At 36.6% G+C, this 21735-nt stretch overlaps 1 protein-coding gene across 3 annotated transcripts in view; it reads left to right on the top strand.

Moving 5' to 3' along the window:
• AGMO (alkylglycerol monooxygenase) overlaps positions 1–21735 on the top strand; it is a 390458-nt gene that overhangs the window by 229077 nt on the left and 139646 nt on the right. Inside the window, exon 13 of one of the 3 annotated variants that reach the window (XM_068973142.1) lies at positions 21317–21396. The exons of the other annotated variants lie outside the window; for them this stretch is intronic. Within the exon in view, the coding sequence (XP_068829243.1) occupies positions 21317–21343 (27 nt within the window). The 3' untranslated portion in view covers positions 21344–21396. Of the gene's footprint in view, positions 1–21316; positions 21397–21735 lie in introns of those variants that run through there. 3 annotated transcript variants of the gene reach the window in all.

The raw sequence follows: 21735 nt of genomic DNA, 5'->3' as shown, positions 1-21735 counted from the left end.
AATTATAGGATGTAATGCAAATATATAATATTTACATTATGGGCATTCCAGAAGAAGAAGACAATGATAAAGAGACAGAAAGAATACTTAAAGCAACCATGGCTGAAAATTACCCAAACATAGTGAGAGAAATGGACATACACATCCATGGGGTCCAAAGGCTTCAAATAGGTTGAACCCATATGAAGAACAGAGAAGGCAATGGCACCGCACTCCAGTACTCTTGCCTGGAAAATCCCATGGATGGAGGAGCCTGGTAGGCTACAGTCCACGAGGTCACTAAGAGTTGGACACGACTGAGCGACTTCACTTTGACTTTTCACTTTCATGCATTGGAGAAGGAAATGGCAACCCACTCCAGTGTTCTTGCCTGGAGAATCCCAGGGACGGGGGACCCTGGTGGGCTGCCGTCTATGGGGTCGCACAGAGTTGGACATGACTGAAGCGACTTAGCAGCAGCAGCAGCAGCATATGAAGAAGAGAAGTGAAGTGTTGGTCGCTCAGTCATGTCCAACTCTTTGCAACCCCATGGACTGTAGGCAACCAGGTTCCTTTGTTCGTGGAATTCTCTAGGCAAGAATACTGAAGTGGGTTACCATTCCCTTTTCCAGAAGATCTTCCCTATCTAAGGATCAAACCTGGGTCTGACCACCAGGGAATTCCCATATAGGGCTAGTTAAATTGTCAAAAGTCAAGGTAAAAAAAAAATAACTTTAGGAGCAGCAAGAGAACAGAAAAGTTATATACAAGTTAACCCCCCTAAGAGTATCAGGGAGTTTCTCAGTAGAAACAGTTCTAGTCAGGCGAGAATGGTATGATCTATTCAAAATATTAAAAGGAAATGACTGTCAACTGAGAATTCTGTAAGAATAGTAAAGCTATTCTTCAGAAACAAAGAAGGGATAAAGGCTTTCAAACAAAAAAAGCTAAGCTAACAAAATCACAAGACCTGCCTTACAAGGAATGCTAAAGGGAATTCTTTAAGTGGAATTAAATAATGGTAATTAACAACATAAAAACATAATAGGGTAGCACAAATCTCACTGTTAATGGTAAATATGTAGTCACAATTAGATTTTATTATACAATAATACTGATGCATAACTCACAATTTCAGTTTAAAAGTTAAAAAAAAAAACATGTAAAAATAACCATGACTACAATAATCTGTTTTAGTTATACAACATGAAAATATGTAAGTTTTAACAACAATATCCTAAAACATGAGGGGAAGAGATGTGAAAATGTAAAGTTTAGAAATTTTATTGAATTGTTATCAATTCAATATAGGCTGTTAAAATTGTAGATATTTTATCTAAGCCTTATAGTAACCGGAAAGGAAAATCCTATAGCAGTTATACGAAAGAAGTACAGACTATAAAGAAGCTAAACACACTGATACCAAAAATATCAAAATACAAAACAGACAGCAGGATATGAAACAAGGGAAAATAGGTCTATAAAATAATCATAAAACAGTTAACAAAATGGCAATAGTAAGTCCTTATCTATCAATAATTATATATATAGGTAAATGGATCTAATTCCCTGACCAAAAGTTACATAGCTCAGTGGATAAAAGAACAAATTAAATAATGACATGCCTACAAGAGAATTACTATAGGCTTAAACACATTTCAATCAATGGTTACCAAAATAAAAGCAGATATAGCCATACTTATATCAGACAAAATATACTTTAAACTAAAAATGATAAAAAACAAAGAATGTCACTATGTAATGATAAGGAGGACAATCCTTCAAGAAGATATAGCATTGATAAATATATATGTTCCCAATGGTAGAGCACCTAAATATGTAAAGCAAAATCTAACATAATTAAAGGGAGAAGTAAGCAGTAATACAATAATAGTTGAGAACTTTAATCCCCACTGTCAACAATGAATAGATTATGTAGACAGAGAATCGACAAGGAAACAACATTATAGATTAAAAGAACCTAAGAAAACATACACAAAACAGACAGTAAAGAATTCAGGAAAATTACTGGGTACAAAATTAACATAGAAAAATCAGTAGTATTTCTATACACTAAGAACAAAATTTCTGAAGAAGAAATAAAATTGGTCTCATTTGTAAAATGATCAAAAACAATATGCTTAGGAGTAAATTTAACTAAAGAGGTGAAATTTTTATGCTGAAAACCAAAGAATATTAAAAGGAATTGAAGAAGAGATAAATGGAAAGGTATCCATGTTCATGGATTGAAATTATTGATATTATTGACTTTGCAATACTACCATAAGTCTTCTAAGGTATAATGCAATCCCTATCAAGATTCCAATGGCATATTTTGAAGAAGTAGAAAAAATAGACCTAAAATTTATATCTAACCACAAAACAAAAACCCAAATAGTCAAAGAAATTCCAGGAAAGTACAAAGCAGGTGATATCATACTTCCTGATATACTATAAAGCTATAGTCATCAAAACTATATGGTATGGTATGATATGGCAAATAGACCAGATGAACAGTATTAAGAGCCTAGAAATAAACTCCAGTATATACAATCAATTAATATTTGATAAGGGAGATAAGAATACTCAATGGAGAGAGAACAATCTCTTCAATGAATGGTGCTGAAATAATTGGATATTCACATATAAAAGAATGAAACCAGATTCATACCTTATGCTGCTTACTAAAATTAATTTGAAATAGATTAAAAAATGTATGACACCATAAAACTCCTAGAAGAAAACAGGAGTAAAGCTCCTTGATATGGGTTTTCATAATGATTTTTTTGGATATGATAGAAGCAACAAAATCAAAATTAAATAAGTGGTACTACATCAAACCAAAAAGTTTCTACACAGCAAAGGAAATCATCAAAACCTATGGAATGGGGAAGGTATTTCCAAACTGTATATCTGATAAAGGACTAATAGCTAAAATATATGAACTCATATAACTCAACAGAAACCCTTCCAAATATCCCTATTAATACTCAAAAGATGTGAATAGTTATGTTAAATAAGTACTAGGGATTTAATGTACGGGATGATGACTATAGCCAACACTGCTGTATGACATATAGAAAACTTGTTAAGAAAATAAATCCTAAGAGTTCTTGTTATAAGAAGTTATTTTCCTTTTTTTTCTTTCTTTTCTTTTTATTGTATCTATATGAAAGACATAGGCTTCCCAGGTGACTCAGTGGTAAGATTTCTTGCCAATGCAAGAAACATGACTTTGATCCCTAGGTCAGGATAATCCCATGAAAAAGAAAATGTCAACCCACTCCAGTATTATTGCTGGGGATATCCCTTGGACAGAGGGCTATAGTCCATGGGGAGACAAAAGAGCCTAATGCAACTTAGTGGCTAAACAACAAAAATGATATGAAAAGATGGATGTTAGATAAATCTAATGTAGTAATTGTTGTTCAGTTGCTAAGTCATGTCTGACTGTGACCCCTTGGACTGCAGCATGCCAAGCTTCCCTGTCCTTCACTCTCTCATGGAGTTTGCTCAAACTCATGTCCATTGAGTTGATGACAACATTCAACCATCTCATCCTCTATTGCCTCCTTTCCTCCTGCCCTTAATCTTTCCCTCCGTTGGATCTTTTCTAAGGAGTCAGCGCTTCACGTCAGGTGATGAAAGTATTGGAACTTCAGCTTCAGCATCAGTCCTTCCAATGAAAGTTCACAGTTTATTTCTTTTAGGATTGTCTGGTTTGATACCCTTGCTGTCCAAGGGACTCTGAAGAGACTTCTCCAGCACCACAACTCAAGAGCATCATTCTTTGACACTCAGCTTTCTTTATAATATAACTCTCACATCCACACATAACTACTGGAAAAACCATAGCTTTGACTATATGGACCTTTGTGGGCAAAGTGATGTCTCTGCTTTTTAGTATGCTATCTAGGTTTGTCTTGGATTTGTTTCAAAGGAACAAGCGTCTTTTAATTTCATGACTGCAGTCAACATAAGCAGTTACTTGGGAGACCAAGAAAATAAAATTGGTCAGTCAGTGTTTCCACTCTTTCCTCTGCTATTTGCCATGAGTTGATGGGAATGGATGCCATGATCATTGTTTTCTGAACGTTGATTTTAGCTGCTTTTTCACTGTCTTCTTTCACCCTCATCAAGAGGCTGTTTAGTTCCTCTTTGCTTTCTGCCATTAGAGTAGTATCATCTGCATATCTGAGGTTATTGATATTTCTCCCAGCATTATTGATTCCACCTTGTGATTCATCCAGTCCAGTATTTTACATGATGTTCTCTGCATAGAAGTTAAATGAGCAGGGTTACAATATATAGCCTTGAAGTACTCCTTTCTCAATTTTAAACCAGCCCATTGCTCCATGTTGCTTCTTGACCTGCATACAGGTTTCTCAGGAGACAGGTAAGGTGGTCTGGTATTCCCATCTCTTTAAGAATTTTCCACAGTTTCTTGTTGTCCATGTAGTCAAAGGTTTTGGTGAACTCAATGAAGCAGAAGAAGAGGTTTTCCCGGAATTCTCTTGATTTTTTTTTCTTTTTTTAAATCTGGAATTCTCATGCTTTTTCAGCATCCAATAGATGTTTGCAACTTGATCTCTGGTTCCTCTGCCTTTCCTAAATCCAGCTTGTATATCTGGATCTTCTTGGTTCATGTACTGCTGAAGCCTGTCTTGAAGGATTTTGAGCATTACCTTGCTAGCATGCATTTGTATAGTAGTTTGAACATTTTTGGCATTGCCCATACTTGGGATTGGAAAAACAAAACAAAACAAAACAAAACACTGATTTTCCCCAGTCCTATGGCCACTGCTGAGTTTTCCAAATTTGCTGGCATATTGAGTGCAGCACTTTAACAGCATCATCTTTTAGGATTTTTAATAGCTCAGCCAGAATTCTGCAATCTCCATTAGCATTGTTCTTGGTAATGCTTTCTAAGGCCCACTTGACTTCATACTCTAGGATATCTGGTTCTAGATGAGTAACCATCATGGTTATCTGTATCATTAAGATTTTTTTGTATAGTTTTTCTATGTATTCTTGCCACCTCTTCTTAATCTCTTCTGCTTCTGTTAGGTCTTTGCCATTTCTTTCCTTTATTGTGCCCATCTTTCAAAGAAATATTCCCTTGATATCTTCCGTTTTCTTGAAGAGATCTCTAGTCTTTCCCATTCTATTGTTTTCCTCTATTTCTTTGCATTGTTCACTTAAGAAGGTTTTCTTATCTCTCCTTGCTCTTCTCTGGAGCTCTGCATTCAGTTGAGTATAATTTTCCCTTCTTCTTTGCCTTTTGCTTCTCTTCTTTTCTTAGCTATTTGTAAGGCCTCCTCAGCCAACCACTTTGCCTTCTTGCATTTCTTTTTCTTGGGAAGGTTTTGGTCACTGCCTCCTGTACAATGTTATGAACCTCCATTCATAGTTCTTCTGGCACTATATCAGATCTAATCCCTTAAATCTATTTGTCATTTCCACTGTATAATCGTAAGAGATTTGACTTAGGTCATACTAAATGGCCTAGTGGTTTTCCCTGCTTTCTTCAATTTAAGTCTGAATTGGGCAATAAGGAGCACATGATCTGAGCCACAGTCAGCTCCCAGTCTTGTTTTTGCTGACTGTATAGAGCTTTTCCATTTTCAGCTGCAAAGAATATAATCAGTCAGATTTTGGTATTGATCATCTGGCGAAGACCATGGGTAATTACTTCATAATACATGTAAATTAAATTATTGTGCTGTATGCCTTAAACCTACTCAGTGATATATGTCACTTATTTTTCAATAAAACTGTAAAGGTTTTTGATATTTTACCAACATTTAATATCAGGACACTTTTAAGAAGTCAGATTAATAATATCTCTTGAAAAATTTGACAATCTGGCAACACTGAACATAACATTTGAACATCAATGAGTTAAAGCCAAAGAATGGTTTTGAGTCCATGAATGCTCCTCTAGGCAAGGTTTTGATTCTTTCAGGTCATAGATGTCAGAAAGGACAGGCAAATAGAAGTTCCAGACAGCATATGAGTACTTGTAATTTGTGCCATGGGAGAAAATGAGTAGATTACCTTTTATAGATTAAAGGACGATATTTCAACTTTGAGGCAAAAATAAATGAAGGGATAAACCACTATTGTTAGCTTTCATCATTTGAGCTATTTTAGAATTAGAAGAAATCGAATCATCCTTTTTGGCACTTTAGAGATATGCCCTACATCTAAGAGATTCAGTGTCTTGTCCAGAGTTACATGGTTAGTGTGGAGCCCAGACAAAGATCTAAGTCTTTTGATATTTGTATTATTTATGGTTTGTATGTGCATAAAATTTGTCAGGAGGTATACACACACACACACACACACACACACCAACATTAGAATGCTTTGGGGAGAGGAATTGCATCGCAAAAGAACAGATGTGGAAGGGAACTTTTCAAAGAATCTTTAAAGTTTGATTCATGTGAATGTACTACTGATTTTTATGACCTTATTGATACACCAAAGAGTAATTTTTTCCATGAATGTATAGGAAATAAATATAATACACTAAAGCATATAAATTTAGATATATAAAATGGCTACTTATAAATTCAAACAAATAGATCTAATTTAAAAGTAAGAAGGTTTACTTCAATTTAGACAGCTTTGCTTTTTTCCTGTTTTCAATACTGAAATCACATTTTTTCCGTCATGTGTTGAATATACTCATTGTCTGATATTAACCCTTGAATAATTTTTAAAGTTTAACATCTTGACTGAAATCAAATTGTTGAATTTTTTTTTATTATAACTTTAAAAATTGCTTTATGTTTTTCTTCTGTATCTGTGATTTAGAAAAATGAGGGAGCTTGAAATAGAAGGAAGGTAAAACAAAACAATATTCCTCTTATTATTTAGGTGTTATGCAAGAAAGCACAGTTAAAGTAAATTATCCCCATAACTGTCAAATAAAAATTGCTTGATGAGGTAATATTAACAAATGTCATGCTTTACCATTGAATCCTAAGCCCAGAACTCTTGAAACACTTTGTAATGTTTAAATGTGGGAAATAGGTGTTATGAAGAAATGAATATACAAAGCCCAAGTTATTTACTAAATAAAGTACTTGAGACCTAAACCAAATAATGCTGTTACTTCTTTCCCAATGGGATTTGAGTGATTACATCTGTCTTGGCAAAAGTGGATTGGTTTATCTTAATGTAAAGTCCATGTAATGCTTATATTACATTGTTTATGTTGCTGATTTAAAGCTAATATACAATATATGCAGTTTGAAATGCCTGTTTCCAGTTTAAAGGGTATAGTTTTTACAGGACAAAGAATAATATCAATGGGCTTTGAAATATACCTGAATATAACACATCTTTTTTTTTTTATTATACCTACCAAGAAAGAATAGTATTTTTCTTACTATTAACAATAAAATCTATTTAAATGATCCTCTCTTTGATTTATAAGGAAAACGGTAAGTTATATTGAATAATAATGTTAGCACTTGTATTAAAGAATTAGTATGTTATTATTAAAACATTGATGTTTCATTCAACTTACTTGGATTTTAATATATCCAAGAATCATGTACTCATGAAATATGAAGTACCAGCTTTGCACTGGGATTTTTATCATAGAGGTTAGGAGCAGAGAGTAGGAATGCAAAAAGTTTGATTTGGGTTCTGGCTTTGGTATTAATATTTACAAACTATATGAACGTTAGGAAGTTTTCAAGCTTCCTAGGGATAACAATATAATTTTTGCAAGAATTAAGTGCAATATTGTATGTAAAGCCTTTAAAGTAGTTTCACTGCATGGTACATATTTAACAAGTCCTAACGTGTCTTGTTATTGATGATGAAAACAACAATGACATCACCAGAATCAGGTACTGAGACTGATACTAAGAGAAATGGCAAATGAGACATTGTCCCAGTCTTTAAGAATGTGGAGGAGATGATCGAATAAACTAGTACTTCAAGTAGGGTTTGATAAATGCTCTGTTAAAGTTATACACAGTGTGCTCTGAGAGAAGTAAAGAAGAAAAACAAATGAACCAGTGGTCGTGTGCGATAAGATTTCCTGAGGTGATGATATGTATCTTGGGCATGAGTAGAAACTTACCAACTGAAGAGTTATGAGTGGGAACATGGCAAGCAGACCAAAAAGCTGGGGCCAAGGCCAGTAGGTGAGAAAATGCCTGTTATGTTGGAGAATTGACGGTAGTTCTTTATGGCTATCGTGGAGCGAGAGTGGAAGAACCCAAGGAATAGTATTAGAAAAAGGAAAAGAACAATAGTAGAAAAAGAAGTATAGAGTACACAATAGGAGCTAGGGCCTTTGTCCTCAGGGCACTATTACCTATACCACTGAAGAATTTGCTTAGATTCATATTTTAATATCACTGGATAGAGTCTGTAAAGAAGGAATTGGTAGGGAAAACGTAAGAGACAAGAAGTACATCTGGGACTAATTGCAGTAATTCTGGTGAGATATGCTAGTGACTTGAGCTAGCATTGGGATTCCCTGATAGCTCAGTTGGTAAAGAATCTTCCTATGATGCAGGAAACCCCTGTTCAATTCCTGGGTGAGAAAGATCCCTTGGAGAAGGGATAGGCCACCCACTCCAGGACTCTTGGGCTTCCCTGTGGCTCAGCCTGCAAAGAATCCACCTGCAATGCAGGAGACCTGGGTTTGATCCTTGGGTTGCGAGGATCCCCTGGAAAAGGAAATGACTACCCACTCCAGTAGTGTTGCCAGAATTCTGTGGCAGAGGTGCCTGGCAGGCTATAGTCCATGGGGTCAAAAAGAGTTGGACACAACTGAGCAACTAAACTTTCACAGTTCAGATATATCAGTAATGAAAAGTATGTGCCATTTTTAAAATGAGTAACCAAGAAATTCATGATTAACTCTTTATTTTTTTACTCCATCTATGTGTGATTTTATTTATATCTTTTATTTATTTTTAAGAAAATTTTAATTTTTACTTTATTTTGCTTTACAATACTGTATTGGTTTTGCCATACATTGACATGAATCTGCCACGGGTGTACATGAATTCCCAATCCTGAACCCCCCTCCCACCTCCCACCCCATATCATCTCTCTGGATCAACCCTGTGCACCAGCCCCAAGCATCCTGTATCCTGTATCGAACATAGACTGGCGATTCGTTTCTTACATGATAGTATACATGTTTCAATGCCATTCTCCCGAATCATCCCACCCTCTCCCTCTCCCTTTCCCTCAGAGTCCAAAAGTCCATTATATACATCTGTGTCTCTTTTGCTGTCTCGCATACAGGGTTATCATTACCATCTTTCTAAATTCCATATATATGTGTTAGTATACTGTATTGGTGTTTTTCTTTCTGGCTTACTTCACTCTGTATAATCAGCTCCAGTTTCATCCACCTCATTAGAACTGATTCAAATGCATTCTTTTTAATGGCTGAGTAATACTCCATTGTGTATATGTACCACAGCTTTCTTATCCATTCATCTGCTGATGGACATCTAGGTTGTTTCCATGTCCTGGCTATTATAAACAGTGTTGCGATGAACATTGGGGTACATGTTACTCTTTCAATTCTGGTTTCCTCGGTGTGTATGCCCAGCAGTGGGATTGCTGGGTCATAGGGCAGTTCTATTTGCAATTTTTTAAGGAATCTCCACACTGTTCTCCATAGTGGCTGTACTAGTTTGCATTCCCACCAACAATGTAAGAGGGTTCCCTTTTCTCCACACCCTCTCCAGCATTTATTGCTTATAGACTTTTGGATTGCAGCCATTCTGACTGGTGTGAAATGGTACCTCATTGTGGTCTTGATTTGCATTTCTCTGATAATGAGTGATGTTGAACATCTTTTCATGTGTTTGTTAGTCATCTGTATGTCTTCTTCGGAGAAATGTCTATTTAGTTCTTTGGCCCATTTTTTGATTGTGTCATTTATTTTTCTTGAATTGAGCTGCATGAGTTGCTTGTATATTTTTGAGATTAGTTGTTTGTCAGTTGCTTCATTTGCTATTTTTTTCTCCCATTCAGAAAGCTGTCTTTTCACCTTGCTTATAGTTTCCTTTGTTGTGCAGAAGCTTTTAATTTTAATTAGATCCCATTTGTTTATTTTTGCTTTTATTTCCAGTATTCTGGGAGGTGGATCATAGGGGATCCTGCTGTGATTTATGTCAGAGAGTGTTTTGCCTATGTTCTCTTCTAGGAGTTTTATAGTTTCTGGTCTTACATTTAGATCTTTAATCCATTTTGAGTTTATTTTTGTGTATGGTGTTAGAAAGTGATCTAGTTTCATTCTTTTACAAGTGGTTGACCAGTTTTCCCAGCACCACTTGTTAAAGAGATTGTCTTTAATCCATTGTATATTCTTGCCTCCTTTGTCAAAGATAAGGTGTCCATATGTGTGTGGATTTATCTCTGGGCTTTCTGTTTTGTTCCATTGATCTATATGTCTGTCTTTGTGCCAGTACCATACTGTTTTGATGACTGTGGCTTTGTAGTAGAGCCTGAAGTCAGGCAGGTTGATTCCTCCAGTTCCATTCTTCTTTCTCAAGATTGCTTTGGCAATTCGAGGTTTTTTGTATTTCCATACAAATCTTGAAATTATTTGTTCTAGTTCTGTGAAAAATATTACTGGTAGCTTGATAGGGATTGCATTGAATTTGTAAATTGCTTTGGGTAGTATACTCATTTTCACTATATTGATTCTTCCGATCCATGAACATGGTATATTTCTCCATCTATTAGTGTCCTCTTTGATTTCTTTCATCAGTGTTTTATAGTTTTCTATATATAGGTTTTTAGTTTCTTAAACTCTCCAGAAAGCAGGAATAGAAGGAACATGCCTCAACATAATAAAAGCTATATATATGAGAAACCCACAGCAAACATTATCCTCAATGGTGAAAAATTGAAAGCATTTCCCCTAAAGTCAGGAAGAAGACAAGGGTGCCCACTTTCACCACTGCTATTCAACATAGTTCTGGAAGTTTTGGCCATAGCAATCAGAGCAGAAAAAGAAATAAAAGGAATCCAAATTGGAAAAGAAGAAGTAAAACTCTCACTGTTTGCAGATGACATGATCCTCTACATAGAAAACCCTGAAGACTCCACCAGAAAATTACTAGAGCTAGTCAATGAATATAGTAAAGTTGCAGGATATAAAATTAACACACAGAAATCCCTTGCATTCCTACACACTAATAATGAGAAAGTAGAAAAAGAAATTAAGGAAACAATTCCATTCATCACGATTAACTCTTAAGCTTAGAATTGTATGTTTTTATTCTTATCGGCCCTGCTGCTAAGTCGCTTCAGTCATGTTCGACTGTGCGACCCCACAGACGATAGCCCACTAGGCTCCACCATCCCCGGGATTCTTCAGGCAAGAAGACTGGAGTTGGTTGCCATTTCCTTCTCCAATGCATGAAAGTGAAAAGTGAAAGTGAAGTCACTCAGTAAGTGTCCGACTCTTTGTGACCCCATGGACTACAGCGTACCAGGCTCCTCCGTCCATGGGATTTTCCAGGCAAGAGTACTGGAGTAGGTTGCCATTGCTTATTGGCCCTAGTGATTACCAAAATTTTTCCTTTTTTTTTTTTCAAATTCCTTAATCTTTAAGAAGACAATGATAGCCAGCATCTTCCAGTGATTTTATGGATAGTTAAAGGAGAAATGTTATTTTATAAATCTTGATTCACATGTGTGCAAGAGTGAGTACAAATTTCATGTTTTAAGCCATGTTTAAAGACATGCTACCAGAGGGAAAATTTTATCCACTATTACAGTACCAAGTGATAAATGGATCTCTCTCCTCACCATTCCATGATTCAGAATCAGTTTTGGAAGGCCAACACTAATATCATAGACAGGTTTGCAGGATTTTGTGGTCAATATTACAGTAAAATGTAAGTGGAAACTTTAAAGCTCATGCCATTTTCAAACATCTACAGATACAAAAACAACAGTAGTGAGGTGACGTAAGGGGATTGGCAAGCATTGTGTATATGGTAGTTTTGTGTGTGTGTTACTTTCATATTTGATCCTTTGAGTTATATTTTTTTTCTTGATAGTAACCAGTCCTGAAAGATTATAAGATATCTTAAATGCCAAAAAGTGAACCTGGACCTGCTAAAAATTCTGTTAGTGCTTTCCCTAACTCCATTTATACAAAAACCTTATAAACCAAATATTCAGGGCTCTTTGCCTTACTTTTCATATCACTGAGAACACAGTTCCCCAATTTCCAGGAGCTAATGCCTAATAATCTCAGGTGGAGCTAATGTAATAACGATAGAAATAAAGTGCACAATAAGGTAATGGGTTTGAATCATCCGAAAATCATTCCTCAACCCAGTCCATAGCGCTTCCCTGGTGGCCCAGCTGGTAAAGAAGCCACCTTCAATGCTGGAGACCAGGATTCGATCCCTGGGTTGGGAAGATCCCCTGGAGAAGGGAATGGCTACCCACTCCAGTATTCTGGCCTGGAGAATTTCATGGACTGTATATCCATGGGGTCTTAAAGAGTCGGACACTACTGAGCAACTTTCACTTTCACTTTCACCTCAGTTCATGGAAGAACTGCCTTCCATGAAACCCATGCCTGGTGCTGAAAGATTGGGGACCAGTGACTTAGAGGTATGCTGGTGACTTAGAGGTATGTAACTTAGGAAATGAGTTAAATATTTGATACAACATTGCCTATAGTTATTGTAATTTGATATTTAAATTTTATATATGAAATAAAGGTGATTTAACCACTAGAATCTTCGAATGCTCATTGACAGGCAATTTTATATTGAATATATTAAGAGAAAAAGGTATAAAAGATACATAGTAATAAATAGAATTGATCATTTTACAGTGGAGAGTTGTGAAATACACCATATACTATTATGTTAATACACTATTGCAAGGGGTTCCTTAGAGTGTAACAATATCAAATATAATTTAGGTTTTAATAAATTGCTATAGGAAAATATAAAATTTCTGAAAGATTTGCATGTGTATAATTATTATTAGGTAACATCTGAGATTCCAGAAAGGCAAAACATGCATTCAAAACATCAAAAAACATGCATGATAGCCACTGATGTTTACCAAGTGTCTAGTCCATTCTAAGTATGCATTTTCATTTACTCACAGCATCATTTGGGCTTCCTTGGTGACTCAGATGGTAAAGAATCTGCCTGCAATGCAGGAGACCAGAGTTCGATCCCTGAGTTGGGAAGATCCCCTGGAGAAGGGAATGGGTACCCACCCTAGTATTTTTCCCTGGAGAATTCCAAGGACAGAGGATACTGGCGGGTTACAGTCCTTGGGGTCGCAAAGAATCTGACACAACTGAGTGACTAACAGTTTCAACACTTGAATAGCATCATTTAGTATATATTATTATCCACACTTTTCAGATGAGGAATATGAGACCCAGAAAGTTAGTCAATTTTTTCCAAGGCCATATGATTATAAGCTATAATCGTAGAATTCAAACCTTTTTGCCATCTATTGTTTGCTATTATAATATATTCCCACATAATAATATTATATTATTCTGTCTCCCAAAGAAGAATAATGACTGTGTTGATGAGACTATTTACACATATATGATAATTCATTTATAAATATATACATTAATGAAATAAGATATTTTTTAAAAGTCTGATCAGGACAGTAAGCTCAAATCCCTTGACCTCCTAAAAATATTCCTATTCTGAGAACTTTTATTGATAAATCTGCTGAAACCTTGGGAGGCCATGATATGAACTCTTGTCTAACTAATGGCAGAAGTAGTGGGTAATGATGGAAGTTGGTAGTGGGAGGTTATCAGTAAAGTCATTAACACTGGATTTTAAAAACAAGTTAACTCTCCGTAGGTGGGAAAGGCTTTGGAAGACATTCATGAATTTACTTCAATTTAATTTTGGGGAAACAACTTTGACCTTTTCCTCTTTCCTTTTGCTCAGATTTCCACAGCAATGTCCCTTTGTGAGTTTTATTGCTCAGATTTCCACAGCAATCGCCCCCTGTGAGTTGTATTCCTGCCCTACTGGCCCTTCCTTTTCAGCTGCAAGAACTGACTTTGTTCTGACCATCTTTTTTCATAGGGTCTCAGGCTCAGTTTGCTAAGTTTTACTCTGTGTTTTCTGTTTGCAACCCAGGGCATTTTACCCTAGTTTCAGGGATTTCAATGCCTTCTAAAAGCTATTGATGTTAAATTTTATGTACTGCTTCCTGGTTTCTCCATTGAATTTCAGATATATATTTAATTGCCTAATCTGTATCTAACTGGAGAAGCATACGTTTGGAAATAATAGGAGTTGTCTAAGCTGGAGATGTAAATTTAGGAGATAGCTATTTAAAGATCCATGGGAACTGATGAGTTAGAGAGGCAAATTAGGTTTCTTATATTATTCTAACTACAAAAATGCAGACATAAAACAATCTCATATTATGTTATCTGAATACATGTAAACCTAATTAAGTTATATAATGATTATTCCCAACCGAAACAAATGTTTGGTTTGTTTTAGAACCACCAGTTAGCATTCTAACCAATTTGTACATGAGAGAAGAGATAAAATTAAAAGTTCGTATTATTGCCAGTTCTTCATTTCTGTGTGCAGAGAAGGCAATGGCAACCCCCTCCAGTACTCTTGCCTAGAAAATCCCATGGACAGAGGAGCCTGGTAGGCTGCAGTCCATGGGGTTCCTAAGAGTCAGACACGACTGAGCGACTTCACTTTCACTTTTCACTTTCATGCATTGGAGAAGGAAATGGCAGCCCACTCCAGTGTTCTTACCTGAAGAATCCCATGGATAGAGGAGCCTGGTAGGCTGCATGCAGTCCATGGGGTCACACAGGGTTGGACATGACTGAAGCAACTTGGCAACAACAGCAGCAGCATTTCTGTATGAAGCTCAAATTCAGCCTCTTATGCCAAACATTGATCTGTGTTGCTGCTGCTGCTGCTAAGTCACTTCAGTCATGCGCGACTCTGTGTGACCCCGTAGATAGCACCCACCAGGCTCCCCTGTCTCTGGGATTCTCCAGGCAAGAACTCTGGAGTGGGTTGCCATTTCCTTCTCCAATGCAAGAAAGTGAAAAGTGAAAGTGAAGCCACTCAGTCGTGTCCAACCCTCAGCAACCCCATGGACTGCAGCCTTCCAGGCTCCTCTGTCCATAGGATTTTCCAGGCAAGAGTACTGGAGTGGGGTTAAGATCTAACAAATGCAAATACTTGCAGGCAATATGATTTGGTGAAGGTGATTCGTTTTGTATACTACATTTTTATTTTATTTATGTATTTTTCAGTCTTTTAAACTATTTATTTGAATGCACCAGGTTTTAGTTGCAGCATGCAATATCTGTGATCTCCATTGCAGCATGTGGGATCTTTAGTTGTAGCATGCAGTCTCTTTTTTTAGTCGCAGGATTGGAACTCTAAGTTGTGGCATGTGGTAGCTAGTCCCCAGACTGGGGATTGAACCTGGGTCCTCTGTATTGGGAACTCAGAGTCTTAGCCACTGGACCAGCAGGGAAGTCCCTACACTGCATTTTAAATGAAAGATTCAGAGTAGGTGCTCATGAAATCTACCCTTTTTTGAAATATACTTTCTTTCATCCCTTTATATGTTTACTCATTTATAATCCACAAAATACATTTATGTTAGTTTACTTTTTAGGGTGCATAAAAAGTATGGTTTCTGAGTAGAGACTGCAGGGAGGGAGGGAGGAGGCTTGTGGAGGTACACCCATGGAAGTTTTAAAGGTGCATCTTCATCTGCCTCTTTAGTGCAGTAGGCAGTACATCAATCTCATGAAAGTGAAAGTCTCTCAGTTGTGTCCAACTCTTTGTGACTCCATGAAAATATAAAGTCCATGGAATTCTCTAGGCCAGAATACTGGAGTGGGTAGCCTTTCCCTTCTCCAGGGGATCTTCCCAATCCAGGGATTGAACCCAGGTCTCCTGCATTGCAGGTGGATTCGTTACCAACTGAGCTATCTGTCATGTGCTGACCTTCAAAGTAGATAAAGATAATCAGAGGTCAGAGCTTCACAGAGTTGTACAGCCAGCAAATATGAAAGCAGAGATACAGCAGCAAAATATTTGGGTAATGATAATTTGAATGATTAAGGTGAAATTATATTGTTTTTATGTATAGTTACCAATAAATTAACTTTTAAGTATTGCCTATCAAGTAAATATGTGAAATTTTACCTTTTTTAGGGGGTGATGAAAATATTTTGAAACTTGACAGGGGTGGTGGTTACCCGACTAAAGTTCTCTGAATTGTACACCGTCAAAGTGATTCATTTTACCTTATGTGAATTTGTCTGCAACAACAACAAAAAAAAATGAAAAATAGTGTCATGAAGAGGAAAAAAGATGAAATCAATGTTTCAAAATGTCTCTAGATCATAGAAAAAGCAAAAATAAAATCCCCCTAATTACGTACAGAAAAGTGTTTCTAAAGTACTTGCGAAACGGTCCTCTTCACCAGAGACAAAATTTTCAGAACATACTCCCTCTAGCATCCTAAGGCTGAAGGCTAAAAGTATTAATTGCTTCAGTCATGCATACTCTTTGTGACCTCATGGCCTGTAGCCCACCAAGCTCTTCTGTCCATGGGATTTTCCAGGCAAGAATACTGGAGTGGGTAGCCATTCCCTTTTCCAGGGAATCTTCTTAATTAAAACCCCAGATCCTCTATTATGTCTGCCTGGGAGCCTTTAATCGCTTTCTTCAGTTAATTGCTGGAGCTAAGAATTCACTGGAGAGCGGCTTCCTTGTGCTGCTCAAAGTTGGGAAGGTAGAGCCCAGGTGCCTTAATTTATCTGCCCATGGTCAAAAGGGCCAGCAATCTGGTAAATGTCAAAAACAGCTGACACAACACAGCCAGGCAGTGCACTGAGAGACAGGTGGACGAAAGACTGCTAAAGAGATTTCACCCCTGAGTGCTACGGCGGCTGGTGGCTGCAGTGACTGCATTTTGTGAACATGTTGCTAGCGAGCTTTAAGATGTGCAGGGTGAGCAGGTGGGTTGCACCTGACCCTCCATATCCCCTGGCAGAATTACAGAGAGCTCTTCTCTGGGGAGAGGCTGCCTGTCTTGCAGGTAAGGGTGTATTTAATCAGTCTTTCCATCTGTTCCCTTTTCCAAAATCCTTTGCTCAGTTTGGAAGATCTCTGACATGTAGACGTGAGCAGCGGGGAGGATGTTATTGTGTCCCCTTTAGCTTGGTAAGTGAGGGGACACATTCTTGTTTTATGGGTGATGGCTCCTCTCATTGCCTGTCTCCCCCACCTTATATTTATTTTTCTTTAAATATCCACCTATAGTTTATTTTGGTTTTTCTAAATAGACAATCACATCTGTAAACATCAAGATTTTTGTTTTAGCCCCAACTCCCAATTCCTCACAACTTTGCTCTCACTTATTGGTTAGAACTGCCATTGTTATTGTTTAATCCCTCAGTCATGTCTGACTCTATGCAACCCCATGGACCATACCCTACCAGGACGTCCATGGGATTTCCCAGGCAAGAATACTGGAGTGGGTTGCCATTTCCTTCTCCACTGTCTCCCCTTTTTAATTTGTCCTATCCTTCTGCCAGAATGATTGAGAATGTAAATTCTATATAATTAGAAAATATGTTCTGTTACTGGAATGTGACTTTTGGCTTAAGGTCTTCCCTCTTGAATACTTCTGCCTTTAATATTCAGTACCGTGTATGGGTTTCAAATGAAAGAAAACAGAGACAGTGGGTATACTTGACTCCAACTTTAGAAAGTCCATGGTTGCCCTTTGCTCTTCTCTCCTGAGGAGCGTTTGCTGCTTATCTCACAGGCTCAGAGCTGGGACATTTTGCTGCCACGATAAAAGGGCCCAGTTACTTTCTCTGAAGGAAACTTGATGGCATATGACATTGTGATATACACGGATACATGTGTTTGGTTGCCCCCAGGGAGGGCACTGGAATGTTTGACAATCCTGCACATGTTTTCAGATGTTGAAGTTCATGAACTCCAAAGGACCAGGTGTCAAAATGGTTTTGTTTATGTGGTTTTGGAAAATTACAGTCTAAATGCAAATACAGTCTAGGCCATCCTGATTTGCTGAAGTATATTTAGGGCTTACTAAGAAATTACTTAATAACTGCCTTTCTAATCATGTAAATACTACAACCTACAACTTGGTAGATATGTCTAAATTGGAAGTAAGTCATAGTTTAGTTTCTCCGTGACTTTCTCAATGTTTGTCAAAGCACACAAAGTAGTCAGAATCCAAATACTTGAAGATGAATATAACAGCCCAGATCCTAGAATCTAAAGAATGTGATTAATATGGCATGCACTGAAATGACAAATTTCCCCCAAATCATTAACTCAGAGCAGATAGCTTCATAAAATATCTTTTATTCAACAGTGGTCCTTAAACATGAATCAGTAAGATTAATTCTGGGATTCAAGATGAAGAATAATAAGAGGGGATGCTGAAAGTTAATGGTGGATATTTTTTTTCCATGTTGAGTCAACCAATTTTATAGTAAAGAACAGTGTCTGCCAAATTTAAGGAAAACAAAAAACCCCAAAATAGTATGGTTTCTTTGATTCAATTGGCACTGAGGTTTTCCAAATAAAGGAAAGAACTGGGTGGGCATATATTTGCGGTGAGAGCATAGTTTTGCGGGTTTTTTTGTTGTTGTTCTTTTGGTAGGTGTGATGGATTTCTTTTGCTGTCATAATTTGTGATGTAAATTGAATGTGGTAGAAGCGATGGCCCATACAAGTTTTTAATGTGTATGTATTTGTGTTTATATGTGAATAGAGGTTATTTACTTTTCATGTGAATGCAAGGATTTAAATAGTAAGGAGTATAGAAGTAGTTCATTTTGCCTGACAAAGCACTTAGCTTTGAGATTAGTATATATTTTTCCAGGGCCCCAGTTCTCTCACGTATTTTAGAGCAGATCTGCTTATGATAATATATAAATATTTTCTCGTGATAGTGATTTAAGATGCTAAAGTCTTTAAGAATTAGTCATATAAGTATATATGAAATTCCTACACTGGGTTTAATGTGACCTATTTAAAGTAACATGAAGACTACTGTTAAGTTTTGGTGAGAAATCTGAATATTCTAGTGACTACTGCAGTAAAACTGAAGACAGGTAACGTGCAGAGTGTAGACTGCTACTGTATTATCTAAGTTACGGATATGAAAGTTAAAGTATATTTATCTACACATGCTACAATAAATCTTAACAGTAACTGGTATGCAGAGAACATTTGAAAGGTAGTCCTGGCCAGACACAAGTCATTTGGCAGTGGCCTTGCCTAGTATATATTTTCAGGCCTGTCTGCACAAAGATGCTGGCACGTTAACCATGATTTCTATTCCAGGTGATGGATTTCTATCCAAGTAAGTGAGTGACTAAATATTTTCCGGTGGAATCTAGGCACCATAAAATCGCTGAAGCCAAATAAAAAAGTTGTCGACCTTTCTAAAAAGTAATTATAATAGCTTTGAGTACCACTATGACAGAAGAAATATTTCCACTTAGATCACCAAATGATGGTATGAGTTGAACCTAATTATAAAAAAAAGGTTATACAAGTATGCAGCTAATTATTTCTTTATACCAACACTAATGAATGTCTTACTGAATTTTTATGAATTTCCAAAAACCCCTTACTCATTAGCAACAACTGAATACATTGATTCCACATCCAACTCTATCAAACAAAAGAAATCCAATCAGAACCCACTGAAAACCCATGCCATCATCACTTCATTCGATTTATTCTACACAGCACCCGTTGAGAAAGTGAACACTTTACATTAGTTTATTTGTGTTACCCTCAGCAATTAGAGATGAATATGCCTTCCCACGTCCAAGCGATACAAATGTGAGGGTCCCTTTGTGGCAGGTTGTTTAAATTTACAACATAAAGCTAGCATTTCCATCTCCAATAAAATCCAAACAGACATTTAATTTTGGTGCATGACATTTCTGACTAAAATAGAGCCAGAAAAGGCTAGGACAGCTCTTATTGTTCATGAATCTGAACAAATTGGGGATCTGTGAATTTATAGCCAGGTTTTTCTCTACTATTGTTTAAAATAGCACACATGGAAAACACGCCATGGGTGTGTTGTAATTCAGCTTTAATGATGTAACACTTGGTTTCAGTCAATTGTTAGAGGGCTGCAAGTGACATTGGTTTTGTGCTTCAGACGGTGCATGTAACTTAGCAATTATAGTAAGGCTTTCAATAATGGCTGTTGGCGGGATATCTGCAAGTGAAGTCATAGCAATTTTGAAAGAGAAAGCTAATAAAAATACACCTGCTCGTAGTGGAAAGTGAGCTTTTAATATCTCTGCTTTGAAGTTGGGTGAAGCCTTTGGTATTAGCTAACAGATATTATGATGTAGGAATAAGCCACTGCCCCAGGGGAAAGCAAAGTTGAAGTTACAGCAGATTGCTATTTTCTAATCACCTACTTTTAAATCAGTCTCATATCACCAAAGGAGGATAGAATGCAGAGATTTTTTTTTTCCTGAAAAACCCAAAGAGACTACCGTTTGAAAGAAAATAACTGTATTTGTCAATATACAAGCTAGCACATACACATTCCTGAAACTAGTCAATAAGGGTGTAAACACATTGTACTGTGTGTGTTTTTGTTGTCAGAAACTTAACGGGAAATTTTACGTTCCCATATATTGCTTCAAGATGATGTTCCAAGTTTGAGATTTGCTTTGTGAGATTTTCTTTCTTCTTGTTTTCCTTGGCCACTTTTAAAGTAGTTTATTTATTCATAGCTCTTTACATGAAAAAAAATGAGAAAATAAAGGTGCTTATGCAACGTCCCTTTATATTACTTGGAGCATTACTGTTCCCAGGAATCTTCTTTGTGCTGTGGGAAATTAATTCTCTCTGTTGTTCACTTGCTTCCTTCTGTTGCACTTACTTGGGCTTACTTATCATTGATAGCAAAAAAATTTATGGGACATTTAAAATATTGAGTCCATAGTATATGCTGATTTATTGAGATCACTGGAAGAAGAGATATTTAAGGAATAAATAGAGTTGCAATTTAGAATTTCTGCCCCCAAAATAACTGTAAAATGACATACTAGAATTACTTTAACCACTTTTCCTAATACTTAACTGCTATAATATTTTTAACTATTGATTGTGATGTCTAGATTAGTGTAAAATAATTTGCCCAATCAGTATGCTTTAAATATGGCTGGTTTTCTGTAGTTCTTATCTTTACAAGTGAACGTTTGAACCATGGCAGTAACTTTGTTTTTTCTTCTCTTTTTTTCAACTCGTAGTGCATCTCAACAGAGAGTATCAAGTAACGCAAAGGGTATACGTTAGCACTTGTCAGGGCCACATCAACATGCTAAACACATGGAAACTTACTACCAAGTTCAAAGAGAGAATATGTGCTTCTAAACCCCTTGTTAATGTGGTAAAGGAATCCTCATCAAGGTGTTTTGTTGAAAGGAAGTTACATTTTATTTCTCATTTATGAAATGGACTTTGATGTTCCTTTAAGCCAGAGGGATCTTTCCCCCAATTCATTCACTGTATCAGCTGAATGCTCTCTCATTAGAGAATATTGCAGAAAAGGTGTTTTTTGAGAGGAAGGAGTAAAGTTGTTTTCTCTATAGAATTTCAGTGTGTAATTTGCATTTAACTTTGAAAGTGGATTGTTGTTGAGTCTTGACACCTGCTGGGATAAGTATCC

The sequence above is a fragment of the Capricornis sumatraensis genome, chromosome 5 (assembly GCF_032405125.1).
Source record: "Capricornis sumatraensis isolate serow.1 chromosome 5, serow.2, whole genome shotgun sequence".
Lineage (NCBI taxonomy): Eukaryota > Metazoa > Chordata > Mammalia > Artiodactyla > Bovidae > Capricornis > Capricornis sumatraensis.
The sequence above is the reverse complement of the archived record's forward strand: the minus strand, read 5'-3'. Positions and strand labels throughout refer to the sequence as shown.